Source organism: Perognathus longimembris, chromosome 2 (genome assembly GCF_023159225.1).
Source record: "Perognathus longimembris pacificus isolate PPM17 chromosome 2, ASM2315922v1, whole genome shotgun sequence".
In the NCBI taxonomy this organism is placed as follows: Eukaryota; Metazoa; Chordata; class Mammalia; order Rodentia; family Heteromyidae; genus Perognathus; species Perognathus longimembris.
This window is the reverse complement of record NC_063162.1, coordinates 104,591,119-104,611,581: the sequence shown is the minus strand read 5'-3', so window position 1 is coordinate 104,611,581 and position 20,463 is coordinate 104,591,119. Positions and strand designations below refer to the sequence as shown.

The 20,463-nt window shown below is 37.6% G+C and overlaps 1 protein-coding gene across 1 annotated transcript in view; it reads left to right on the top strand.

Moving 5' to 3' along the window:
* Positions 1-20,463, top strand: part of LOC125345229 (dynein regulatory complex subunit 6-like) — a 121,186-nt gene that overhangs the window by 9,593 nt on the left and 91,130 nt on the right. Inside the window, 5 exon segments of the mRNA XM_048337447.1 lie at positions 636-737; positions 1,435-1,537; positions 9,003-9,060; positions 11,642-11,789; positions 14,426-14,572. Of these exon segments, the coding sequence (XP_048193404.1) occupies positions 636-737; positions 1,435-1,537; positions 9,003-9,060; positions 11,642-11,789; positions 14,426-14,572 (558 nt within the window).

Sequence of the window (20,463 nt, the reverse complement as noted above, 5' to 3'; positions counted from 1 at the left end):
CTCCATTTAACCACCAGAAAACCCAGATGTAGAGCTGTGGCTTAAAGTGGTAGAGCACTAACCTTCAGGAAAAGAGCTCAGGGAGATTGCCCTGAGTTCAAGCCGTAGGATCATCATCAACAACATAAAGGATACAAGTCCACTTTGATAAAATTCAGTCACAATAGATTTTATTTTTCAGTGCGGGAAATTGAACCCAGGGCTTCAGGAATTTAAGTTCAGCACTTTCCCACTGAGCCACACCAGAGATCCAAAACCATTTTTCTCAATAAATTTTGTGGTTGGGCCTGAGGGATTTTTAGCTAGAATTTTCCCCCTCATACTGAAGAGTAGAAACTACTTATGTAAAGCATCATAATTATGTCTTCAAATTTATGCCAAGATTTTACTTTTCATATCATGCAAAATACTATGCAATGACTCTATTGTGTCATTTCTGTTGGAATTTCATAAGGAGGCAGGTATGCTTTTTATTTGACTTTAGCAAACTATGTCCAATTACCACCATTGAACAAAAACATAAAAAGTAGATTTGCTTTAAAATTCTCATATTGTTTGACTTTTTAATTGTTTGGGAAAGCAGAAACAGAACATGCTAATTCAGAAACACTGACTTGGTTTGCTTTGTTCTCTAGGCACTGTTATGTGGTATTCTTATTACATATCCTGATGATCCACTGAGATACTTAGAAGAAAAGCTCAAGTTTATCATTGAAAATGGTCTTGAAAGTCTTTTATGGTAAGTATTGTGTTAGTTTATGATAGGGAAACACTTAGAAGTCAAAATACTCATTAATAGTATCAAAATAACATCTTCTCCGTGGCTGTGTCCAATTTCAGATGATTAATAATCCTTCTGTAGGCTGTTAGGTCTTAAAGACAAATATAGATAACATACATGCTCACTGGTTCTCAACTGTGAAATACTTGCTACTCTGACCAGTAACATGAAACCATAGGCCAGATTATTTCAAGTTGAGGAGTGGAGAAAGGAAGTACAACCTTCTTGAGGGACTCAGCCAAGTCTTGGATGCATAGCATTAAAAAAAAAGCCCTCCTGGTAATTTGGACCTGCCTGTCTCTCCTAAGGGGACATGTCCTTTTTCTCTCCTCCTTTCTTTTTTACTTTTTTTTTTTTTTTTTTTTGGCCAGTCCTGGGCCTTGGACTCAGGGCCTGAGCACTGTCCCTGGCTTCTTCCGGCTCAAGGCTAGCACTCTGTCACTTGAGCCACAGCGCCGCTTCTGGCCGTTTTCTGTATATGTGGTGCTGGGGAATCGAACGTAGGGCCTCGTGTATCCGAGGCAGGCACTCTTGCCACTAGGCTATATCCCCAACCCCTTTTCTCCTCCTTTCTATGCCACCCAGAAGAACCACTGACTTAATTATCAAATTATTGTGAAATTAATTTTGACATCATTTTATGATTTTGTTACTGGGATATGTGCATTGAGCCATCAATTCAATCAAAAATTAGAAGATTATCTGAAACTTACATGGAACAACTTTTTGTGCTGGATGATTAGCTGGTATTTATCAGTTACTAAGCAGGCTAAAGTACCTATCTTAAGTTCTGGTGGAAATTCTCAAGTAGATTTTAGATTTTATGGAAGGTCTGAAGTCAGATTATTTGAATGGGAGGCACTTAGAAAAAAAAGTGAATGAATAACATACATGTGCACATGCATGCATGCATGCAAACACACACACACACACACACATACACACACGCACACACACATACACCTATCATCAGTAACTTCCCCAAATTTCCAGGAAGCTCATAGACCTTTTTTTGTTCCTCATTCTTTTTTTCTCTTTCTTGCTTTTATTTTTTACCAGTCCTGGGGCTTGGACTCAGGGCCTGGGCACTGTCCTGGCTTTTTTTTTTTTTGCTTAGGAATAGCACTCTACCTCTTGAGTCATAGTGCCACTTCCAGCCTTTTCTGTTTATGTGGTACTGAGGCATGGAACCCAGGGCTTTGTGCATTCTAGGCAAGCACTCTATCACTAAGCCACATTCCCAGCATATATCTCCTCATTCTTAATGTTGACCTTTCTTTTTTCTCTGTTTCCTCCTTTCAAGCATGAAAACATCTCTTAGGAAATCTTAAGGGAGGATGTTTTCCTTCTAATCTGATTCCCAGTGTGCTTAATCTTTCATTCTCTGCTAGCTGCCCTCACAGATGAGCATAAAGAGAACCATGCTCATAAAGAAGGGCCAAACCATTAATGAGACTGAACTTGAAAACCAGACATGATTGTTCCTGAAAGGAGCTGCTTTTTAATCCTCTAACTAGGGCAAGGAAGGAGATAGACTTTTAGAACAAAGACTGTGAAAATAAAAAGAAATTAAAATAATAAAAAAATCCATAGGGAGAAAGGGAGAGAGAACAATACAAATCAATGATAGGTGAAACTGTGTGATGCTTGATGACCCCAAACAGGATTGGAGCTGCTGGTGAAGCTGAGCTATGAAAATTGCAATTAAAGGCATGTTCAAATAGGAGCCAAGAGCAGGGAACAATTAAAAAAATCCTACAAGGATGGATTGAGTTCTGCTGCTTACTAATCCAGAAAGAGAGGGGCGAAATGTATTGGCCAAGCCCAGGATGACCTGGAGGCACAGCTATGCTGAGAGAACCCACATGTAAGGTCCTGGTTGATCTGAATCATAGTGTGTAGATAAATGACCTTACTTTATCGACCACAGAGCTACGATCTGCTGAAGAGTGCCTATATCTTGGAGATGTTTTGGGAATGACCTTAGGGGCTAAAGAGGAGGCCCAGAGACAGGCTTTGGGGCCCTCCTTATCTCTTTAATTCAAGAATAGTTTTGCTTTCTATATAATTTTTCTTGAAAATAAAGGCAAACAAACATTGAAAGCCATTGTTGAAATAAATTAAAAGTTTTAAAAACCACATCCTAGAGTAAGAGGTTGTATCCAGGGGAAATCCTTAGGGAATCCTTGAATCACTGCACAGAGTTCCAAGAGACATCTAGCAACTTCAAGGGTTGTTAGTGAAGAATTAACTTCACGATGTTGAAAGGATAAAAGATAAAATGGTGGAAACAGATCTGAACTTTGGAAGTATAGAAAAGAAACCTACTTCACAAGTTAGCAAAACATAGAAATGAATTATGAATTTGAAACCAAAATTATGAGACTATTTTAAGATTCAACTTGAAAATGTGAACCTCTAGGTATGTTCTTTGGTTGCTTAGTTGGAAGGCTCAACCCAGACTGAATCTGGATCAATTCACTTCTCTTTCATTCTCAGGGAGAAAAATCACATTTTTTAAAAACTTATGGCCTTGTGCTTGTTTGGCAGGTGCTCTATTACTGAGGATTTTTTTGTTGATCATTTGTTTGTTTTAAATAAAGAAATAAGGCATTCAATATAGGAATATGTATGATATGTATCAGTATGTATATGATATTCCAAAATGTAGCATACTAAATACAAGGCAAGCATTTTACCACTAGGCCATATTCCCAGCCACAATACTAAATAAGTATTAGCTTTACTTAGCAGTTTTTGTTCCTAGAGCAACTTTTCACATTTTTTAAAGGATGATCCAAGCTGAACAGCAGTAGCTCACACCTGTCATCATAGTTACTTAGAAGGCCAAGATCTGAGGATATTAATTTTAAGACAGTCAGGGCAGAAAAGTCGATTAGACTTTTATCTCCAATAAACTACTCAGAAAAATCCAGAAGTGGAGCTGTGGCTGTGGTAGAGTGCTAGCCTTGATCACAAAGAAGCTCAGGGACAGTGCCCAGTGTCCTGAGTTTAAGCCTCAGGACTGGGGGGTAGGGTGGTGGGTGGATGGTTTGCAGATTTTACAGAATTACACTACACAGTCCTGTAGTGAGGTTTGCCAATATATGCCAATATATGACCATCATAAAGTATAAATACTTATCCTTTTAGAAAAGCAGATAAAGGAAGATGTGAGTAAGCCAAATAGGAATTGATGTCATAATTGTAGCGATAAAGACACCTTAATTATAGGTTCCAACATGAAAGAATCAACCACTATAAGAAGGAATCTAACTTCATAGGCTTGGTTCTCATTTCTTAGGAAATGAAATCTCCTTAGGAAATAAACTTACTAATTACAAGTAAAGGCCTATGAAACATTTAAAAATCCTCTCATTATGGAAACATTGAAATATAACACAAAAGTAAGAGACAAAAACCACAATTATCTCTCTCCATCTATCTGAAACAACAATTGATCTTTGTTCCTGCTGTTAATTAATCTTCCCTTTCACCTTTTTTGGCTGAAGAATTAAAAAGAAAATACAAGATATTACATTATTTTACCAATAAATACTTAAGCATACATCTGTGACAGGGAATGATGTTTTTAGAGATTATAAATTCAGTGCCAAGGGCAGAGCAAGATGGTGACTGAATAAGAGCCTCTGGGGGTTGGCCCCTCACAGGCCTACCAAGTGGAACAGCTGTTCACACTTGAAACTTCCTTCCCAAAGCTAGGCAAACTGGGGAGAGATCATAGTGCCTGCTTTTAGAATAGTGAAATGAGAACGGTACTGAGGAAGGGAGCAAGAGAAGAAGAGAACAGTTGCCCATATCATCCCTCTCCTGCAAGCAGCCCAGTATTCAGAAATACATCTCTCAGTTAGGGGAGGGAGGGAAGATGAGAGAGAGAGAGAGAGAGAGAGAGAGAGAGAGAGAGAGAGAGAGAGAGAGAGAGAGAGAGAGAGAGGGAGGGGGGAGGGAGAGGGGGAGGGAGGGGGAGAGAGAGACAGAGACAGACAGACAGAGACAGACAGAGAGAGAGACAGACAGACAGACACAGACAGAGTTTAAGTCAGCCTCGGGCTTGAGACCACATAATTAGGTCTGCCACAGTGAAAGCCATTGTTGTGCTTGTTTTGGCATGTGGTGGGCTCAAGTGTGTCAGCTCTGTGGTTCTGGTGGCCCCAGGTTTGATACAGGAATTTGTCCAGATGGTGTGTCTGCCCATAGTTGGACAGCCTGCCTGGCTGAAGGCTGGTAACCATGAATGAGGCATCTAGGCCTTCCTTAGCCAAGAAGAGTCTTATGGGGACAAACCACTCTCTCCAGTTAATTCCTTGTGCTTTTTTTTTTTTTTTTTTTTTTAGCAACATAGCAACAATGTATTTTGGACTCTATTCCAGGCTTAGGTTGCCCTCTAATGGCACCAACAGGACTCCTAGTGCATTCACATCTGGGCACCATTCAAGGATGAAATAACAGAATTGACTGCACACAGAAAATAATCAGTCCACTTAGGATTTCTAGAAAGACAGGTGAAACAAGACAGTCTGTAATAAATGCTTAACCCTTCAATGCCCAGAGACTATCTCACACTAACAAACATCAAGAACTTCCAGGAAACCATGAAATGACCTAGTAAAATTCTGGAAATGGATAAGATAGAAATCAGAATGGAGAACTCTTATTAGAGATCTTGTTTTTTTTTTAATTCTTAGAGATGTTTTAAGACAATTGTTTTAAGAAAGCATAGTGAGCAGCAAGAAAGCAATGTTTCAATACTGAGAGAGAAAAACTTAACCAAGAGTTGGAGGCAGTTATAGAAAACAAAGTCTTAAAAATCAGTAATTATCAAAAGCTTCATTCTACCTAAAGTGATTTAAAGATTCAGTGCATTCTCTATGGATAAACCAATCATACTCTTTACAGAACAAGAAAAAAAAATCCTAAAATTTGAATGGAGTCATAGAAAACCCTAGAGAGGCATTCTGAGAAAAGAGGAACAAAGCAGGAATCATTAGGGCATTTGACTTCAAAATATACTACAAAGCTGTAGTAACCAAAGCATCATGATATTGATATGAAAACAGACATATAGACTAATAAAACAGAATTAGAGTGGCTAGAATCTGTAGCCAACTGAGTTTCAACAAAAGTACTCAGAACATGCACTGGAGAAAGTAAATGGCCCTAGGAAATTTTTATATTCACATGCAGAAAAATGAAACCAGGCCATTGTCTCTCACCAGTTACAAAACTCAATTCAAATATGAAGTCAACTTAAATATGGAGCTATGAAACTACCAACAGAGAACATTGTAAGTTCTTCAAGACATTGAAATGGGCAGGGTAATTTTGGACAAAGCCCCAGGAAATAAAAACAAGAACAGATAAATAAAATTACATTAAACTAAAATGGGCAGAACAAAGGAAACAATTGTCGGAACACAAAGACAGTCTACAGAGTGGGAGAAAATATTTACAAACTATAATCTTACAAAGCTAGAAGAAAGGTCATTGAAGATTTCCATCATCATAAAGAAATGACAAATGAGCTTATATGTATAAAAAGATATGCATATAAAGATAACCAACTACACATATAACACTAGTTAATGTGTGTGTATATATATATATATCAAAACATGGTCCTCATTAATATACATAATTTCATCTTTATGTATCAACCAAGAATTAAAAATCAAAAGTGGGGTCATTGTTTTGTATAAGTAGAAATGATTTCTGAATATAATCTGGCTCCAATTATATTAATATATTCCATATTTTTATTTCCTAAGTTATCTCAAATGTCTTTTTATATATAACTCTATCCAAATTACTCCATCCAAATGATAATTCATAGACAAACATTGTACTTAGTTGTTCTATATCTAATTCTTTTGTAATTGACAACTGTTGTCATTATTTTCCTTTGCTTCTTATTTATTGAAAAATGGCTGGTACAATTCATAATTATCCCTTATTCTTTTCTCTGTTGTTTTTTTTTTCTCTTGGGCTATATCAGGCGTATCTAGAAGTTCTGTTCCTGTATTTCTCTTTTGGTCCTGGTATTGGGGCTTGAACTCAGGGCTTGGATGGTCCCTTAGCTTTATACTCAAGGCACTCTACCACTTTACCCTTAGCTCCACTTCTAGGTTTTTAGTGGTCACTTGGCGATAAAAGTCTCATGGACTTATTTAACCCAGCTGGCTTCAAGCTGCAATTCTCAGATATTAGCCTGCTAAGTAGCTAGGGTTACAGGCATGAGCCACCAGCACCTGTCAAAAAAACGATATTTGATATGTCATAGTTGAAAACTGATTAGCTCATGACAATCAGCAATAGTCTTTTTTTTCTCTCTAGCAGTGTGATTAAGGTCTACTATATTTTTTAAAAGGTGGAGTGAATATTTTTAGTCTTTCTATAGCCAAATCTTCTATCCAGGGGCACTTTTTTGGTTTGCACATGTATATGTTGCTTAATTGTATATCCTTTACTGGTTGATATTGAAAGTATTTATTGACAACTGTTCCTTTTATTTTTTATTTTTTGCTAGTCCTGGGGCTTGAACTCAGGGCCTGAGCATTGTCCCTGGCTTCTTTTTGTTCAAGGATAGCATTCTACCACTCAAGCCACAGAGCTACTTCTGGCCATATATATAGTGTTGAGGAATTGAACCCAGGGCTTCATGTATATATGGCAAGCACTTTAACACCAGGCCATATTCCCAGTCCCAGAAAACAACTGTTAAACATTTGTGTCAGTCTTGAGTGATGTATTAAGGACAGCCTCTATAAGGAAGCTGATTCCTCTAGCACTTACTTTGAGATATGTTATTGTAAATTATTGTATGAGGTAAATTTATAGTTACATATATAGTTAGTTATAGCATATTACAACATTTAGCATAATTTTTTCTCAACATATTTTTTTCATTTCTTTATTGTTAAAGTGATATACAGAGGGGTTACAGTTTCATATATGAGGCAGTGTGTACATTTATGGTGGGTTTTATTTTTAAATACTAGTCAGGCACTGGTGCCTTATTCCTGTAATTCTAGCTACTCTGGAGGTTGAGATCAGAGGATTGCAGTTCAAAGCCAGACCAGGCAAGAATGCCTGTGAGGTTGTTATCTCCAGTTACTCACCCAAAAGCTGGAGGTAGAGTTGTGGTTCAAATGGTAGTGCACCAGCCTTGAGTGAAAAAGCTGAGTGTATGAGGGCCTCAATTTAAGCCCCAGAACCACCACTTCCTCTAAAAAATCCTGCTTTGTAACTAAGGCATTCTTTTACTTTTAAAAAGAAAATAGAGCTGGGTGCTCACCTCTTATGCCTGTAACCCTAGCTCCTGAAGAGGCAGAAATCTGAGGATTGTGGTTCAAAGCCAGCCTAGGCAAGAATGTCTGTGAGACACTTATCTCCAATTAACTCCTCAAAAACTGTGGTTCAAATGGTAGAGCACTAGCCTTGAGCAAAAATGTAGTCACAGTTCACACACTCTTGAGTTCAAGCCCCAGGATCACTGTGGGGTCCTGGGACAGCTCCCACCGCCCTCCCCCCCCCCCCCCCGCCACCCCATGAGAATAGAAAAAAAAATCTCATTTTATGTCTTCAATAAGCAAAATCACTCAACCTTTTTTATTTTCTTTCTGCTAGTTCTGGGGCTTGAACTCAGGGTCTGGGCACTGTCCCTGAGTGTCTTTGTGTGTAAGGCTAGCATCTACCACTTAAGCCACAGCGCACTTCTGGCTTTTTCTGAGTAGTTTATTAGAGATAAGAGTCTCACAGAGTTTCCTTCCCAGGCTGGTTTTGAACTGCAATCCTTAGATCTTAGACTCTTGAGTAACTAGGATTACAAGTGTGAGCTATCAGCGACTGGCTTTACTAAACCCTAATGATGACCAGTGGATCTGCAATTCTGTACTTTTGTTCATGTAGCTAATAATAATAATGTCTTAACATTTACTTCAAAGTGCTTTAAGGTAAGTCTGACACAATGAGATAACTCTAAGGTATGATTCTAACTTTCAAAAAAATGATGGCATACATAATAAAATTCCTAAAGATGTAAGCCACAGATTGTTGTTTCAATCCAGTTTTTACTCTTAGGTGCCCAGTTACTCTCCCGAAAGCAATCGTTCTCATTCTCTAGTGGATTTGGCATAGACAGCCCATAGATTCTACTTATTTTTTATGCTTATTTCAGTTATTTATTTATTTTACATGTCTACAGAATTGATGATAAAAGCATGCACTTTCTATACCGGTCATCTAGTAAAGACCCACTTTTGGTAAGAATATGAATTTTATATACTGTGTCTTTCTTTGTGTTTTTATGATATTCACCCCACAGTGAAAAGCTCACTTAGGGGTAGTTGCAATTTTTATCTTTTAAAGCATTTTTTAAATCATTTTACATTGTTTCTTTTATGTTTAGTCAGCTTGTATTTATTTAAAATATCTTCTCTTCTTCTTCTCCCTCCTCTCCCTCCTCCTCCTCCTCCTCCTCTTCTTCTTCCTCTTTTTTTTTTTTTTTTGCTGGTCCTGGGGCTTGAACTCAGGGCCTGGGCACTGTCCCTGAGCCTTGTACTCAAGGCTAATGCTCTACCGCTTGAGCCAGAGCACTACTTCCAGCTTTTTCTGGGTAGTTTATTGGAGATAAAGTCTCATAGACTTTCTTGCCCAGGCTGGCTTTGAACCATGATCCTCAGATTTCAGCCTCCTGAGTAGCTAAGGTGACAGGCGTGATCCACCAGTCCCCAGCTCATCTTTACTTCTTTGGAATATAACTTTTCTGAAATCATTGAGGTCCAATATGTTTTAGAATTTTTATCTCCTTCCTTTAAAAATCAACATTATGATAAATTAAAAATTATTATAATGTTTTCCTATGATTTATCTTGTCCAAGAAAGAAATATGACTGTCATATAATCTCCTGTTTTGTAAAGTCATCAGGAATTCTTCAGGATATACCCAACTCATGGAAAATTTTTTATGTGCTTGATTTTTGAGGGGAGAAAGAAAGCATCATTTCTTGTTCCTCATATTTTATTTTCCTAACGTCAAAATATTATTCTTCTGTATCTCCTGCCTGCAGCTCTTGGAGAGACCTGGCAAAAGCATGCATAAATGATGATGTTACCGCAGAGGCAAAAATGGAAAGAGCAATGGCATATCACCACTTAAAACTTCAAAAATTAGTATTTTATCCCTGGCACTTATGTCAAAAGACAAAAAGAAAGACTTCTAGGTAAATTATTATATATAACTACTAGTTTTTGTATTTATCAATATAAATTATAAATTGTTAGGCTTTGTTTGTTTGTTTAGAGAAGGTAGGGAATGTATGTTTAGGAAAGTAGAGCCACTAACTTAAAATACTCAATGAGATTTATTTTAATAAATAAATATTTAATAAACAGAAGTAGACAGATCTGGTTTTGCTTGTTCTTCAGGTTGGGAGCTGGACTTACAGCTAGGATTCTTCAAAATGAGCCCTAAATGCTTGAGCATAAAATAAAAAAGCAAGAATAGTTAGCTTAGATAAATTAGATGAATAGAGCAGATACAGGATAATAAATCTTATTCCATCTTAGTAATGCCACAATGTCTAACTTTCTTTTCTTTTGTCTGTTGTGGGGACTTGAACTCAGGGCCTGTCCTTTGAGCTCTTTTGCTGAAGGCTCTACCACTTTGAGCCACAGCACCACTCCTGGCTTTTGAGTGGTTAATTGGAGATTAAAAGTCTCTCAGGGACTTTTCTGCCCAGGTTAGCTTTGAACCATGATCCTCAGATCTCAGCCTCCTGAGTAGCTAGGATTACAACGTGTGGGCCACCGGTTCCCAGCTCACAGTAGCCCAATTTGAGGAACATTAATTCGCTAAACAAATTGAGGTACAGGCTTCTGAAAAGGCGTAGATATCAGGAAAAAATAGCATAGTGGGGCAATGACCCTTAAAGGCAGATTCAGGGGAAGTCAAAGGCTTTTTAAAACTCCAGCTGTAGTGTTGGAAACTGGTAGCTGACTTTTTCTGTTCTATTTGCACAATATTGAACAAATTTTAGAAATTTGTGGCCAAAGTTTAAATGTTGAAAGTATTCACACAAAACCTAGATATCCAAATTCAGTTGGAAACCTCCCAAATTCAAAACAAAGAAAAAAAGTATCTATATATTAAAAATGTCTCTACTGAAAGAAAGCCATTGGTGGTACTAAGAAGCCTCTGGCAGTCTACCCACAAGCCCGTTTCTGTCTTCTTGGCCCCTATAATTGAGGTTTGGACTTCAGCTAGTGTATATGAGGCAGTCCTTTCATTTCTAAGGCATCTTAAATTCAAGAACATTAAATTTTAATATTACCTTGTGGCTATTTTTGTTACAAATAAGTTTAAAAGTTCTGCTTTATAAAGAATAGGCTTGCTTTGAAAACAATTATATTCTGTTATATCTAATTTCTAAGGACTAAAATGATGTTTATAGGTTCATAAAGCCCAAGAGTGGGGCTGGGGATATGGCCTAGTGGCGAGAGAGCTTGCCTCGTATACATGAGGCCCTGGGTTCAATTCCCCAGCACCACATATACAGAAAACGGCCAGAAGTGGCGCTGTGGCTCAAGTGGCAGAGTGCTAGCCTTGAGCAAAAAGGAAGCCAGGAACAGTGCTCAGGCCCTGAGTCCAAGGCCCAGGACTGGCAAAAATAAATAAATAAATAAATAAATAAATAAAATAAAGCCCAAGAGTACCAGTGAACACTCTCAAACCTACTTAGTTTTGGATGTAATTAGGAAAAAAAACTATTAGAAGCAACCTTGGTTCCAGGAAAAAGCTATCATTTAGTATAAGAAATCATTTAGGATTTTTTTTGGAAATAGCTTTAACTATATACAGTACTCTAATACATTTTCTCCAGAGGTCCTATCACAGTTGAATCGGATGTTCAGTATAGTCAGGCAAAAAATTTTCATAGTTCGCTGGCGGGAAGAAACAAAGCGGAGGATTCAAATTCAAGAAGCTGATATGGTATGGTATAGTATATTGGAAACCAATATTTTAAAGAATCAGATATTCAATATTAGAGTCGCTAAAATTCTTGGTATTATGTTTTTGGTGGGCTCTTTACTCTTCCAATAGCTTGTAATAGTTTCAATTAGTTATCCCAATTATTTTGTAAGAATTTCTATTTTTTCATTTGAACTATGAACATCCAGGAAAAAATATTTATCATTTTATGTAAAGATTTTGGTGAAGAAGCTATAAGTTTTGCTGAGGCTGATGTTTGGGTGGGTGAATAATGCTAAAGTGAAAGAGAAATGGATATAACTAAAACAGAGACATAAATGATAAAAACTTAATTAATGTATTTCTTTTTATTCCACTGATCATTCTTACAATTATTCTTTTCAATTCTTTGGGATTTTGTACATCGCACTGTTGTTAAAGTCCATTCTTGTGCAGTTGCTATTATTTGGAACAGTCATGTTGCCACGTTTTTTTATTTTGTTTTGTTTTTTTTTGCCAGTGCTGGGGCTTGGGACTCTGAGCCTGAGCACTGTCCTGGCTTCTTTTTGCTCAAGGCTAGCACTCTACCCTTTGAGCCACAGTGCCCCTTCTGGCTTTTCCTATATATGTGGTGCTGAGCAATCGGACCCAGGGCTTCATGTATACAAGGCAAGCACACTCTACCACTAGGCCTTATTCACTGCCCTGCCTTGTTTTTTTTCATGTGTCTTGTGTTTTCTCTGTTGGGATTTATGCAGCTAAAGCTGAGTTGTTGGTTGGGTGTGTTAGTCACCTGTATAATCTTTCAGTTGAAGTGTAGTTCTAGGGTTTGAACTCAGTGTCTCATGCTCAGATGCTCTACTTGAACATGCCCTCAGCCCTCACTTGTTCTCAGTGTTCAGGCAGGTCTGTAGAGTGGCTGAGTTGGAGGGGAGTTTCTCACCACAGCCATGTCCGCATGTGCTCAGTATACAGCTTAATCCCCAGCACTACTCAGAGAAAAAACTAGCTGGAGTCTCTTGCAGTGTACAATCTCCTATGGTGTGGAATATGAGTGGGACTTGCCAGGGGTCAGTTCTCTGCTTCAAAAGCTTGCCCTCTTTGTGGATTGGTACCTGCTACTGGCAGCATGGAGCTTTGCAGCTTGTGGGCAGGGCAGGTTCCCTCTTGTTCTACCAACTACCATTTTGTGTCCTCAGGAGCAAAAGATGTTCAAGCCTTGTGGTTTCTCCCAGCTGTGTGGGAGAGTGGTGGGAGTAAACACAGCACTGAATCTGGACTGGATGGGGAGAATTAGGGGACTCAGGTGATCCAGCTGCCAGTCTCAGTGCAGGAACTGGGCTCATACTCCTCTGCATGCCTGGCAGCAACCACCTGTTGTTGGTGGCAGCCCCTAGATGCTAGTCACCACCCAGCAGTTAACTACCCTGTGGGAGGGAGGAGGCTGGAGAGGTTACATGGTCCACAGGACCTGGATTCAGTTCCACTTGAAAGCAAACACCAATAGTTGAGAGGCTGCTCCCAGAGGGGGAGCACTCCAGCAGTTGCAGGCTCTGTGTTTGGTGTTGTTTCTGCAGTGATCCTTACTTAGTAGGACTTGTACTTCATCAGGAAGGGAGGGGCCACAAACCACCAAGCTTCTCATTTCTTTACTTCCCTGCTTCTTAAACTTTTTGATGGGTCCATGTCAGACCCTCTCTCTCTTTCCACAGCCAACTACTATGGCTCTCCCACCCAGGGCCACCTGATTTACTTTGTTATAGATTCAGCTCCCCTACTCCATTGGAGAGCTAATCCTTTTTCCTTCCTTCCTTCCTTCCTTCCTTCCTTCCTTCCTTCCTTTCTTCCTTCCTTCCTTCCTTCCTTCCTTCCTTCCTTCCTTCCTTCCTTCCTTTCCTCCCTTCCTCCCTCCCTCCCTCCCTCCATTCCTCCCCCCTTCTCCTCCTCCCCACTGAAATTGTGTGTGGAAGAGAAAAGGGTGAAATACACACTTACCTTTAAAACTTCTGATTTCTTACACAGCGTGTAGTGGTGTGTCAGAGTTAAACAGGAACTTTATGAGAAATCAGGCAAATCTCCAAATAATTTCTTTCGGACTCCCCTTTTTAGTGTTACTGTGTTAACTAACTACCTCCCTTCCATGCCAATTACCACATCTTTCACTTTGGGGGGGGGGGCTTAGTTTTCCTATGTATTTATTTTTATTTTTAATTTTTTTAATTTTTATTTTTTTGCCAGTCTTGGGCCTTGGACTCAGGGCCTGAGTACTGTCCCTGGCTTCTTTTTCGTCAAGGCTAGCACTCTGCCACTTGAGCCACAGCACCACTTCTGGCCATTTTCTATGTATGTGGTGCTGAGGAATCGAACCCAGGGCTTCATGTATACCAGGCAAGCACTCTACCACTAGGCTATATTCCCAGTCCCAGTTTTCCTATCTAAGTAAGAGGAGGCTAGACCAGATCTTTAAGAGTGGCTGATTGATCTTTTATGACAGCTAAGAGCAATGATTGGTAAAGTCAGGGTGGTTTAGAGAAAATTATAATTTTTGTAATGATCATGACGATAAGTAATCTGTATTTGGTGCTGTCAGTATGTCAGTCATGGTGCTCTGAATCTGTTATCTGATCCATGGAATTTATAAATTCTTTTCACTGCAGGTATTGAAACATAAAATTCAATTGAAAACATGGAGACACGTGTTAATATACAGGAGAACTGATAGACAAGACTATGCAGACAGTTCATCCAAACTCCTCAGTCTAGCATTTGATATCTCATTGTTGCCTATAAGAGCAATATTACAGGTTTGATTAATTTATTGCATATTATATAATATAATCTTGCAGTATATGTATAGCTTGGAGTTAGGATAAAGATTTCTTGCCAATTATTTCTTTCTTAACAAATGACCTACTAAAGTCTGTTTTTCAATTGTAATTTCTATAATTTTCATATTGGTTTGTAATTGCATAGCTTGATTTTTGCAATATTATTCATATGTCTAGAATATACTTGAATACTTTTTTGTCTAATACTTGAGCTTTTCACTTTTGCATGTGAAGAATTAATGTCAGAAAATTTAAAGTTTTGAGTAATAATATGTAACATACTGTTCTAATTGTTTCTCTTATATGTCATATTAATATGCCAATGTTAATGTAACTATTAGGTGCTTTTGAAGGTATATCACCTCCCTTTTTACACTTATGCAGTTATTTCTTTTTTCTGTGAGCATCTATATCTTTGGCTCATATTTCCTTGCTTACCAGTGGCTGCTCTAGAGTATTGTAAGCATTTTTAAGATATCACAGATTATTTTGAAATAATTTTATGTCACTTTATATGTAATGTTAGAACAACCCAGTGACAGTGAGCTTTTAAATTCTTCTATGCTTTTAGCTATTGTATTTTGTGTCTATATTGTATGGACTCTTCCATTTTACAATTATATTTGCTTTAAATGCTCAGTTTTCTCTTATCCAGTACATTAAATTCTTTTTAAAAATGTCAGACTTATAAAAAAAATTAGGTGTATAATGCAAAAACCTTTTTCCCTGAAAAAAAAAACAAGACTAAGTTGTTGATGTGATGCTCTGTCACACCTGAATATTATTGCTGTATCTCCTGTTTACAAGAGTGTTTTCTTAGTCAATCATCATGACTCTCTTTAAGTATTTGTATAAAGGGGTTTCAATTCACATGTCAGTTTATGAATACAATTCATCTTGATCAATGTAACCTTTTCTTTTCTTTTTTTTTACCTGGATCTACTTTTCTTTCAGCAGGGAATACATCTAATGTTTTTTTTTTTAGAAACATGGGTCTATCACTAAACTTTTAGTTTTTATTTCTCTAAAAATTCTAGTCTGCTTTCATTTAAAATGATATTTTTACTTAATGTAGAAATCTGGACTTCCCTACCTGCCTGCCTGCCTGCCTGCCTGCCTGCCTGCCTCCCTCCCTCCCTCCCTCTTTCCTTTCTTCCTTTCTTCCTTCCAAGTGTTGGTGGTGTTTGGTTTTATTAAGCAGGATCTAGCTCTGTAGCTCAGGTTGGCATTGAAATGGTGATTCTCCTGCCTCTGCCTCCCTAGTAATAGGTATGATATGTATTCAAGTGTGCCTAGCTATGCCTGGCTTAAAAAAATATTTTTATTTTCAAGATTGAGTTTGTCTTCCTCTTTGTATTAAGTATGTCAGTGGCTGAACTTTTTCTAGCCTTTCTCTTTTTTTAATTTGAGCTATATTTAGTTGGCTGACTACAATTTCCCAGACTAAGGTTAAAACTGTTATAATCTATTGGACTTCTATAAATTAGTAAAAGAACTTTTCTATTCCTAAGGTTCCAAAACTGAAATGTGAAAGTCACACTGCAAGCAATTTGCAACAAGGTGAATACTTCCATTATAAAGTAGTATATATCCATTTACACATCTACCAGAAGACATCTACGTAATTATAATTATACTCACAGCACTATAATGTAATAGTTGACATAAGACTCCTAGTGGTTCCAGAACAATGTGATAATATGCCATGCATGTATCATAAGGTATTATTGCTTTTAAGTTTTTTTTTTTCTCTTCATCATGGAATTTTCAGCCATTTGATTAGGGTATAGTTAGTTGGTTAAGTTTTCTCTTGTCTCTCCTTAGAGTTCATTTGGGCTTCTTGAATCTGTGGCTATATATGTTCCACCAAACTTGGAAAGTTTTTGGCTATTATTTCTTCCTCTGTTAGATAAGGTGATATTGTCTCAAAGGTTACTGATTCCTATTCGTTTGTTATTATTATTATTTTATTTTGCCAATCCTGAGGCTTGAACCCAGGTCCTGGGCACTGTCCCTGAGCTTCTTTTGCTCAAGGTTAGCACTCTACCACTTGAGCCATAACACCACTTCTGGCTTTTTCTCAAATGCTCCCTTTTATTTCTGTGTTAGTTGCTCTGATCTTTATTTTTCTCTACACCCTCCCTTGGTTTATGAAGCTAAATGCTCACCTATTTTACCTTTTCTTTTCTTTCTTTTTTCTTTTTATGCCAGTCCTGAGGCTTGACTCAGGGCTTAGGCCTTGTCTCTTAGCGTTTTTTACTTGATGCTGGTACTCTACCACTTAAGCCATAGCATGACTTGCAGCTTTTTGGTGGTTAATTGGAGATAAGAGTTCCATGGACTTTTCTTCTTGGGCTAGCTTCAAACAAGGATCCTTAAATCTCAACCTCCTAAGTAACTAGAATTATAGGCATGAGCCACTGCACCTATATATTTTTTTTTATGTTTTCAAATTTTTTTCCAAGTCAGACAACTATAAAAATAAGAGCAGAATCTGGTTTTCCCATCTCTTAAGCTAAAATTAAAGGCTCTGTATCTTTTTCTTTTATCCTACTTGGAGCATTCTAAACAAATGGGATATATTTAAATATTTTATTGAAGAGAAACAAAATAATAATTAAGAACCATTATATATTTAATGGTAGTTGTACCATCATTAAAAATAGAAGGATAACCTTTTTTAATTACTACATTTTGACACGACAGTAAGCACAATATTGATTTAGAGATCTTCTCAATATTTTCCCAATCAAATAAATTTTCTGCCAAATGCCCATTAAAATGCATAAATAATGAGAAAGTAGGTGCATAGTAATGCAAACCTGAAAATGAATTGTTCTAACACTAACCAGTTGGTATTGACCAAGTTTATTAATAAAGTTGCAAAGTTAATTTTTAAAATCATATTTTACAAATATTGTTTAAGATGATGGCTTTTGTTGCTAGACAGTTTTCACAGATTTGAAAAGAAAAGGTACAATGAACATACAAATATAATTTGAGTTGGGTCTGATCTTTATTAGCAGTTTTTGGAAGAATTAGTCTTTCAGCTAAATTAAGAAATATATATATGTATACATATATACACATATATATGTTAAAAACAGCACTTTGACTTTACTTGGAAAACATATAAATTGCAATTTTGGTTTTGTAGGTCTAATTATACCAACTTATGAAAGTGAGTCAAGTTCTGTTTTGCAATCATTTGTTAAGTATCCTTGTTCATTAGTTAGCAGATAGTAGGGCTCATTGTACTATTTGTCAAACTGCTGGCTAAACTCAGAGCCAGTGGGAGGGTTGACAAAGAGTATTTCCATAAAAATGCAAGTCCATCCCCACTTCTGTGTAGTTTGGCATCAACACAGGATGTTGATGAATTTAGAAAGTTTAAATTGTATAGTTAAAAAATGTAGCTGTCTTAAGATGTAAACTTGTTTTCTTAATTTAATGTTAGTGTTGACTTTCATTTGAAAGAACTATGGCTTTTTGTTTGTTTGTAAAAGATATAAAGCATGTGGCTTTGCAAAAACAGTTACATAATAACGTCCAGGTGTTGATGTTGTTCACTGGTCTTCTCATGGGGAAAAATAAAACCCAGATAACTATGAAAACTATTACCATGTTGTAGAAGACCCAAATGACTCAGAGTTGTTTGATTAAATTACTTGGGATTATACCACAAAAGAGTACATTCAACAGCTTCTCAAATGCATGATTTGATAACCTCAAGGGTCAGTGTGACCTTAATTTACCAAATAGAATGGTTCCAGGTTTCTTAGCTGTGTACTACATGAACTTCAGATAAGGGAAGCTTCCAAAAGCACATGGCTCTATCAAGGAACTATGTGTGTTTTGGCTTCATTCATGGTGTGGATGAAAAGCAGATAAAGTAATAGTCTCAAAATTGCTTTAAGAACAGTTTATTTTTGATAGGAGTTGCTCAACTTGTAGACATTATTTTCATCACACTAGCGTTAATCACTAATACTGTCTACCTTAAGGAATTTAGAAAATATTTTAATGTAAACTTTTAATGAGTTGGGCATCGCAGAATCTCCATTTGTTTTATCAGGAACTATCCTTTTGAAAATGAAGCAGCATATGTAGGATGGAAAGGTCCACTACAGAGAGAGGAGGCTGGAGGGAAATTGCAAGGATTTGCTCTGGAGTCTGGGGGACTGGTCCTGTCATTGCTATTGTGGCCCCAGGACCTTAATCCTTATTTCTAAATTGGCTCACATGTAAAGGGAGGATGGAAGTGAAGATAGTGATGATGCTGTTTCTTACATTTCTTCCTGAGAGGAGCAACTGACTTACTACTTATGAAGTGCTTCAAGCAATGGTTGGCATATAGAAATGTCTCAGAAGTTACTGTTATCAACACTGCTAAGTAACATTAATTGCTGTTATTGAATGAAGAAGGCTGAACGGTGGGTGGGACATCAAGAAGACTGGCTTCTAAACTCAGCTCTACTGGCTCTGTCAGCCCTCTGACATCTAACCTCTTTCATCCTCAGAGTAAAGACTTTGAGTTTCTTAGCAAATAGTATGCACTTGTGTTTTCTTCTGCAAAATATCTGTGAGCTTGATAATCCCTAGGATCACTTTCCAGCTCCACATCTGTCTACATCACAAACAGAAATAAGCACACTTTCTCTCCCAGGAAAATGTCAGCATATTTAGAAAACCCTAGAGAGGGCTTCATGTATGTTCTCACAGTGAGTAGAATGATCATGCACCACAGTGTTAACTTCACTGAGACTTTCTTCATGCTGCAGCTTACATGCCTCCTATTGGAGAAGCTTCCCTTGACATCTAGCTCTAAATTAACATATATGGTGGGTTTTCCTTCCAAGAGACTCTAATACTGGAAATAGGTATTAATTCTTTATAATTCTTTAGAATTATTCTTGGTGTTTTTTTTTTACCAACTACCCTGATTAAATTGCATTCTATTTTGGTTTAGAAGTTATCTCTCTCTGTCTCTGTCTCTGTCTCTCTCTCTCTCTCTCCCTCCCACTCTCTCGTTTTTATTACTCCTTTTTTGAAATTACTCCTTTGGCCCTGCTACCCTTTTAAGAGACTGCAGATATTCCTCAAGATGTATTTAACAGCAACTATCTATTGGATGTCTATAATATACAAGGCTCTATATTAGGCGCTGGGAAATAGCACTGGATTAGAGAGAAAATGACCTTGCTCTTATGGAGTTAATATTGTTAGTATAAAAAATCAGACAGGAAAAATCTCAACAAATATCCAAAACCATGTAACAGAATTGAATGTGATGAAGAAAAGCAATCAGGGTAAAGAATGAAGAGTTACTGAGTAAGCTACCATGGGTTGTCAGAGAGAAAGCTTCCCTCTGAAGAATTAGAATTTGCTGAAAGAATTAAAAGAAAAATAAAGCCAAGAAAATGAGATAAACATTTTAGGGATGTTTCAGTACATCAGTTTATCTGAATGGACAGTTTATGTTGGGAGTAACAATGTATAAATTTGGGAAGATGCGTTGTTGAGGCCTTATGGCGATGGGCTTCAGCTAGTGGACAGTGAGGAGTTGTTCTAAGCCAGGAGCACACTGACAGACACAGAAAGCTGTTTTTTTTTTCTCTTGGACTTCTTTGTCTTTTCGGCTTCCCTTCCATGAGGTGATCAAGGGGATGGATACGATCTGGATGCAGAAGATTTCTCTAAGAATCAGTACTAGGATAGTGTCAATGGGAATGGGATGGAAAGGACTCATGTGGGCACCAAAACATCCACAGAATTCCAGGCCCGTTGCCCTGTGGGGTGAAAGGGCCTTAACAGGGCAGCACCAGGATTGCCAGCTGGAGAGGTGAGGAGCTCAGGTAGAATGATGC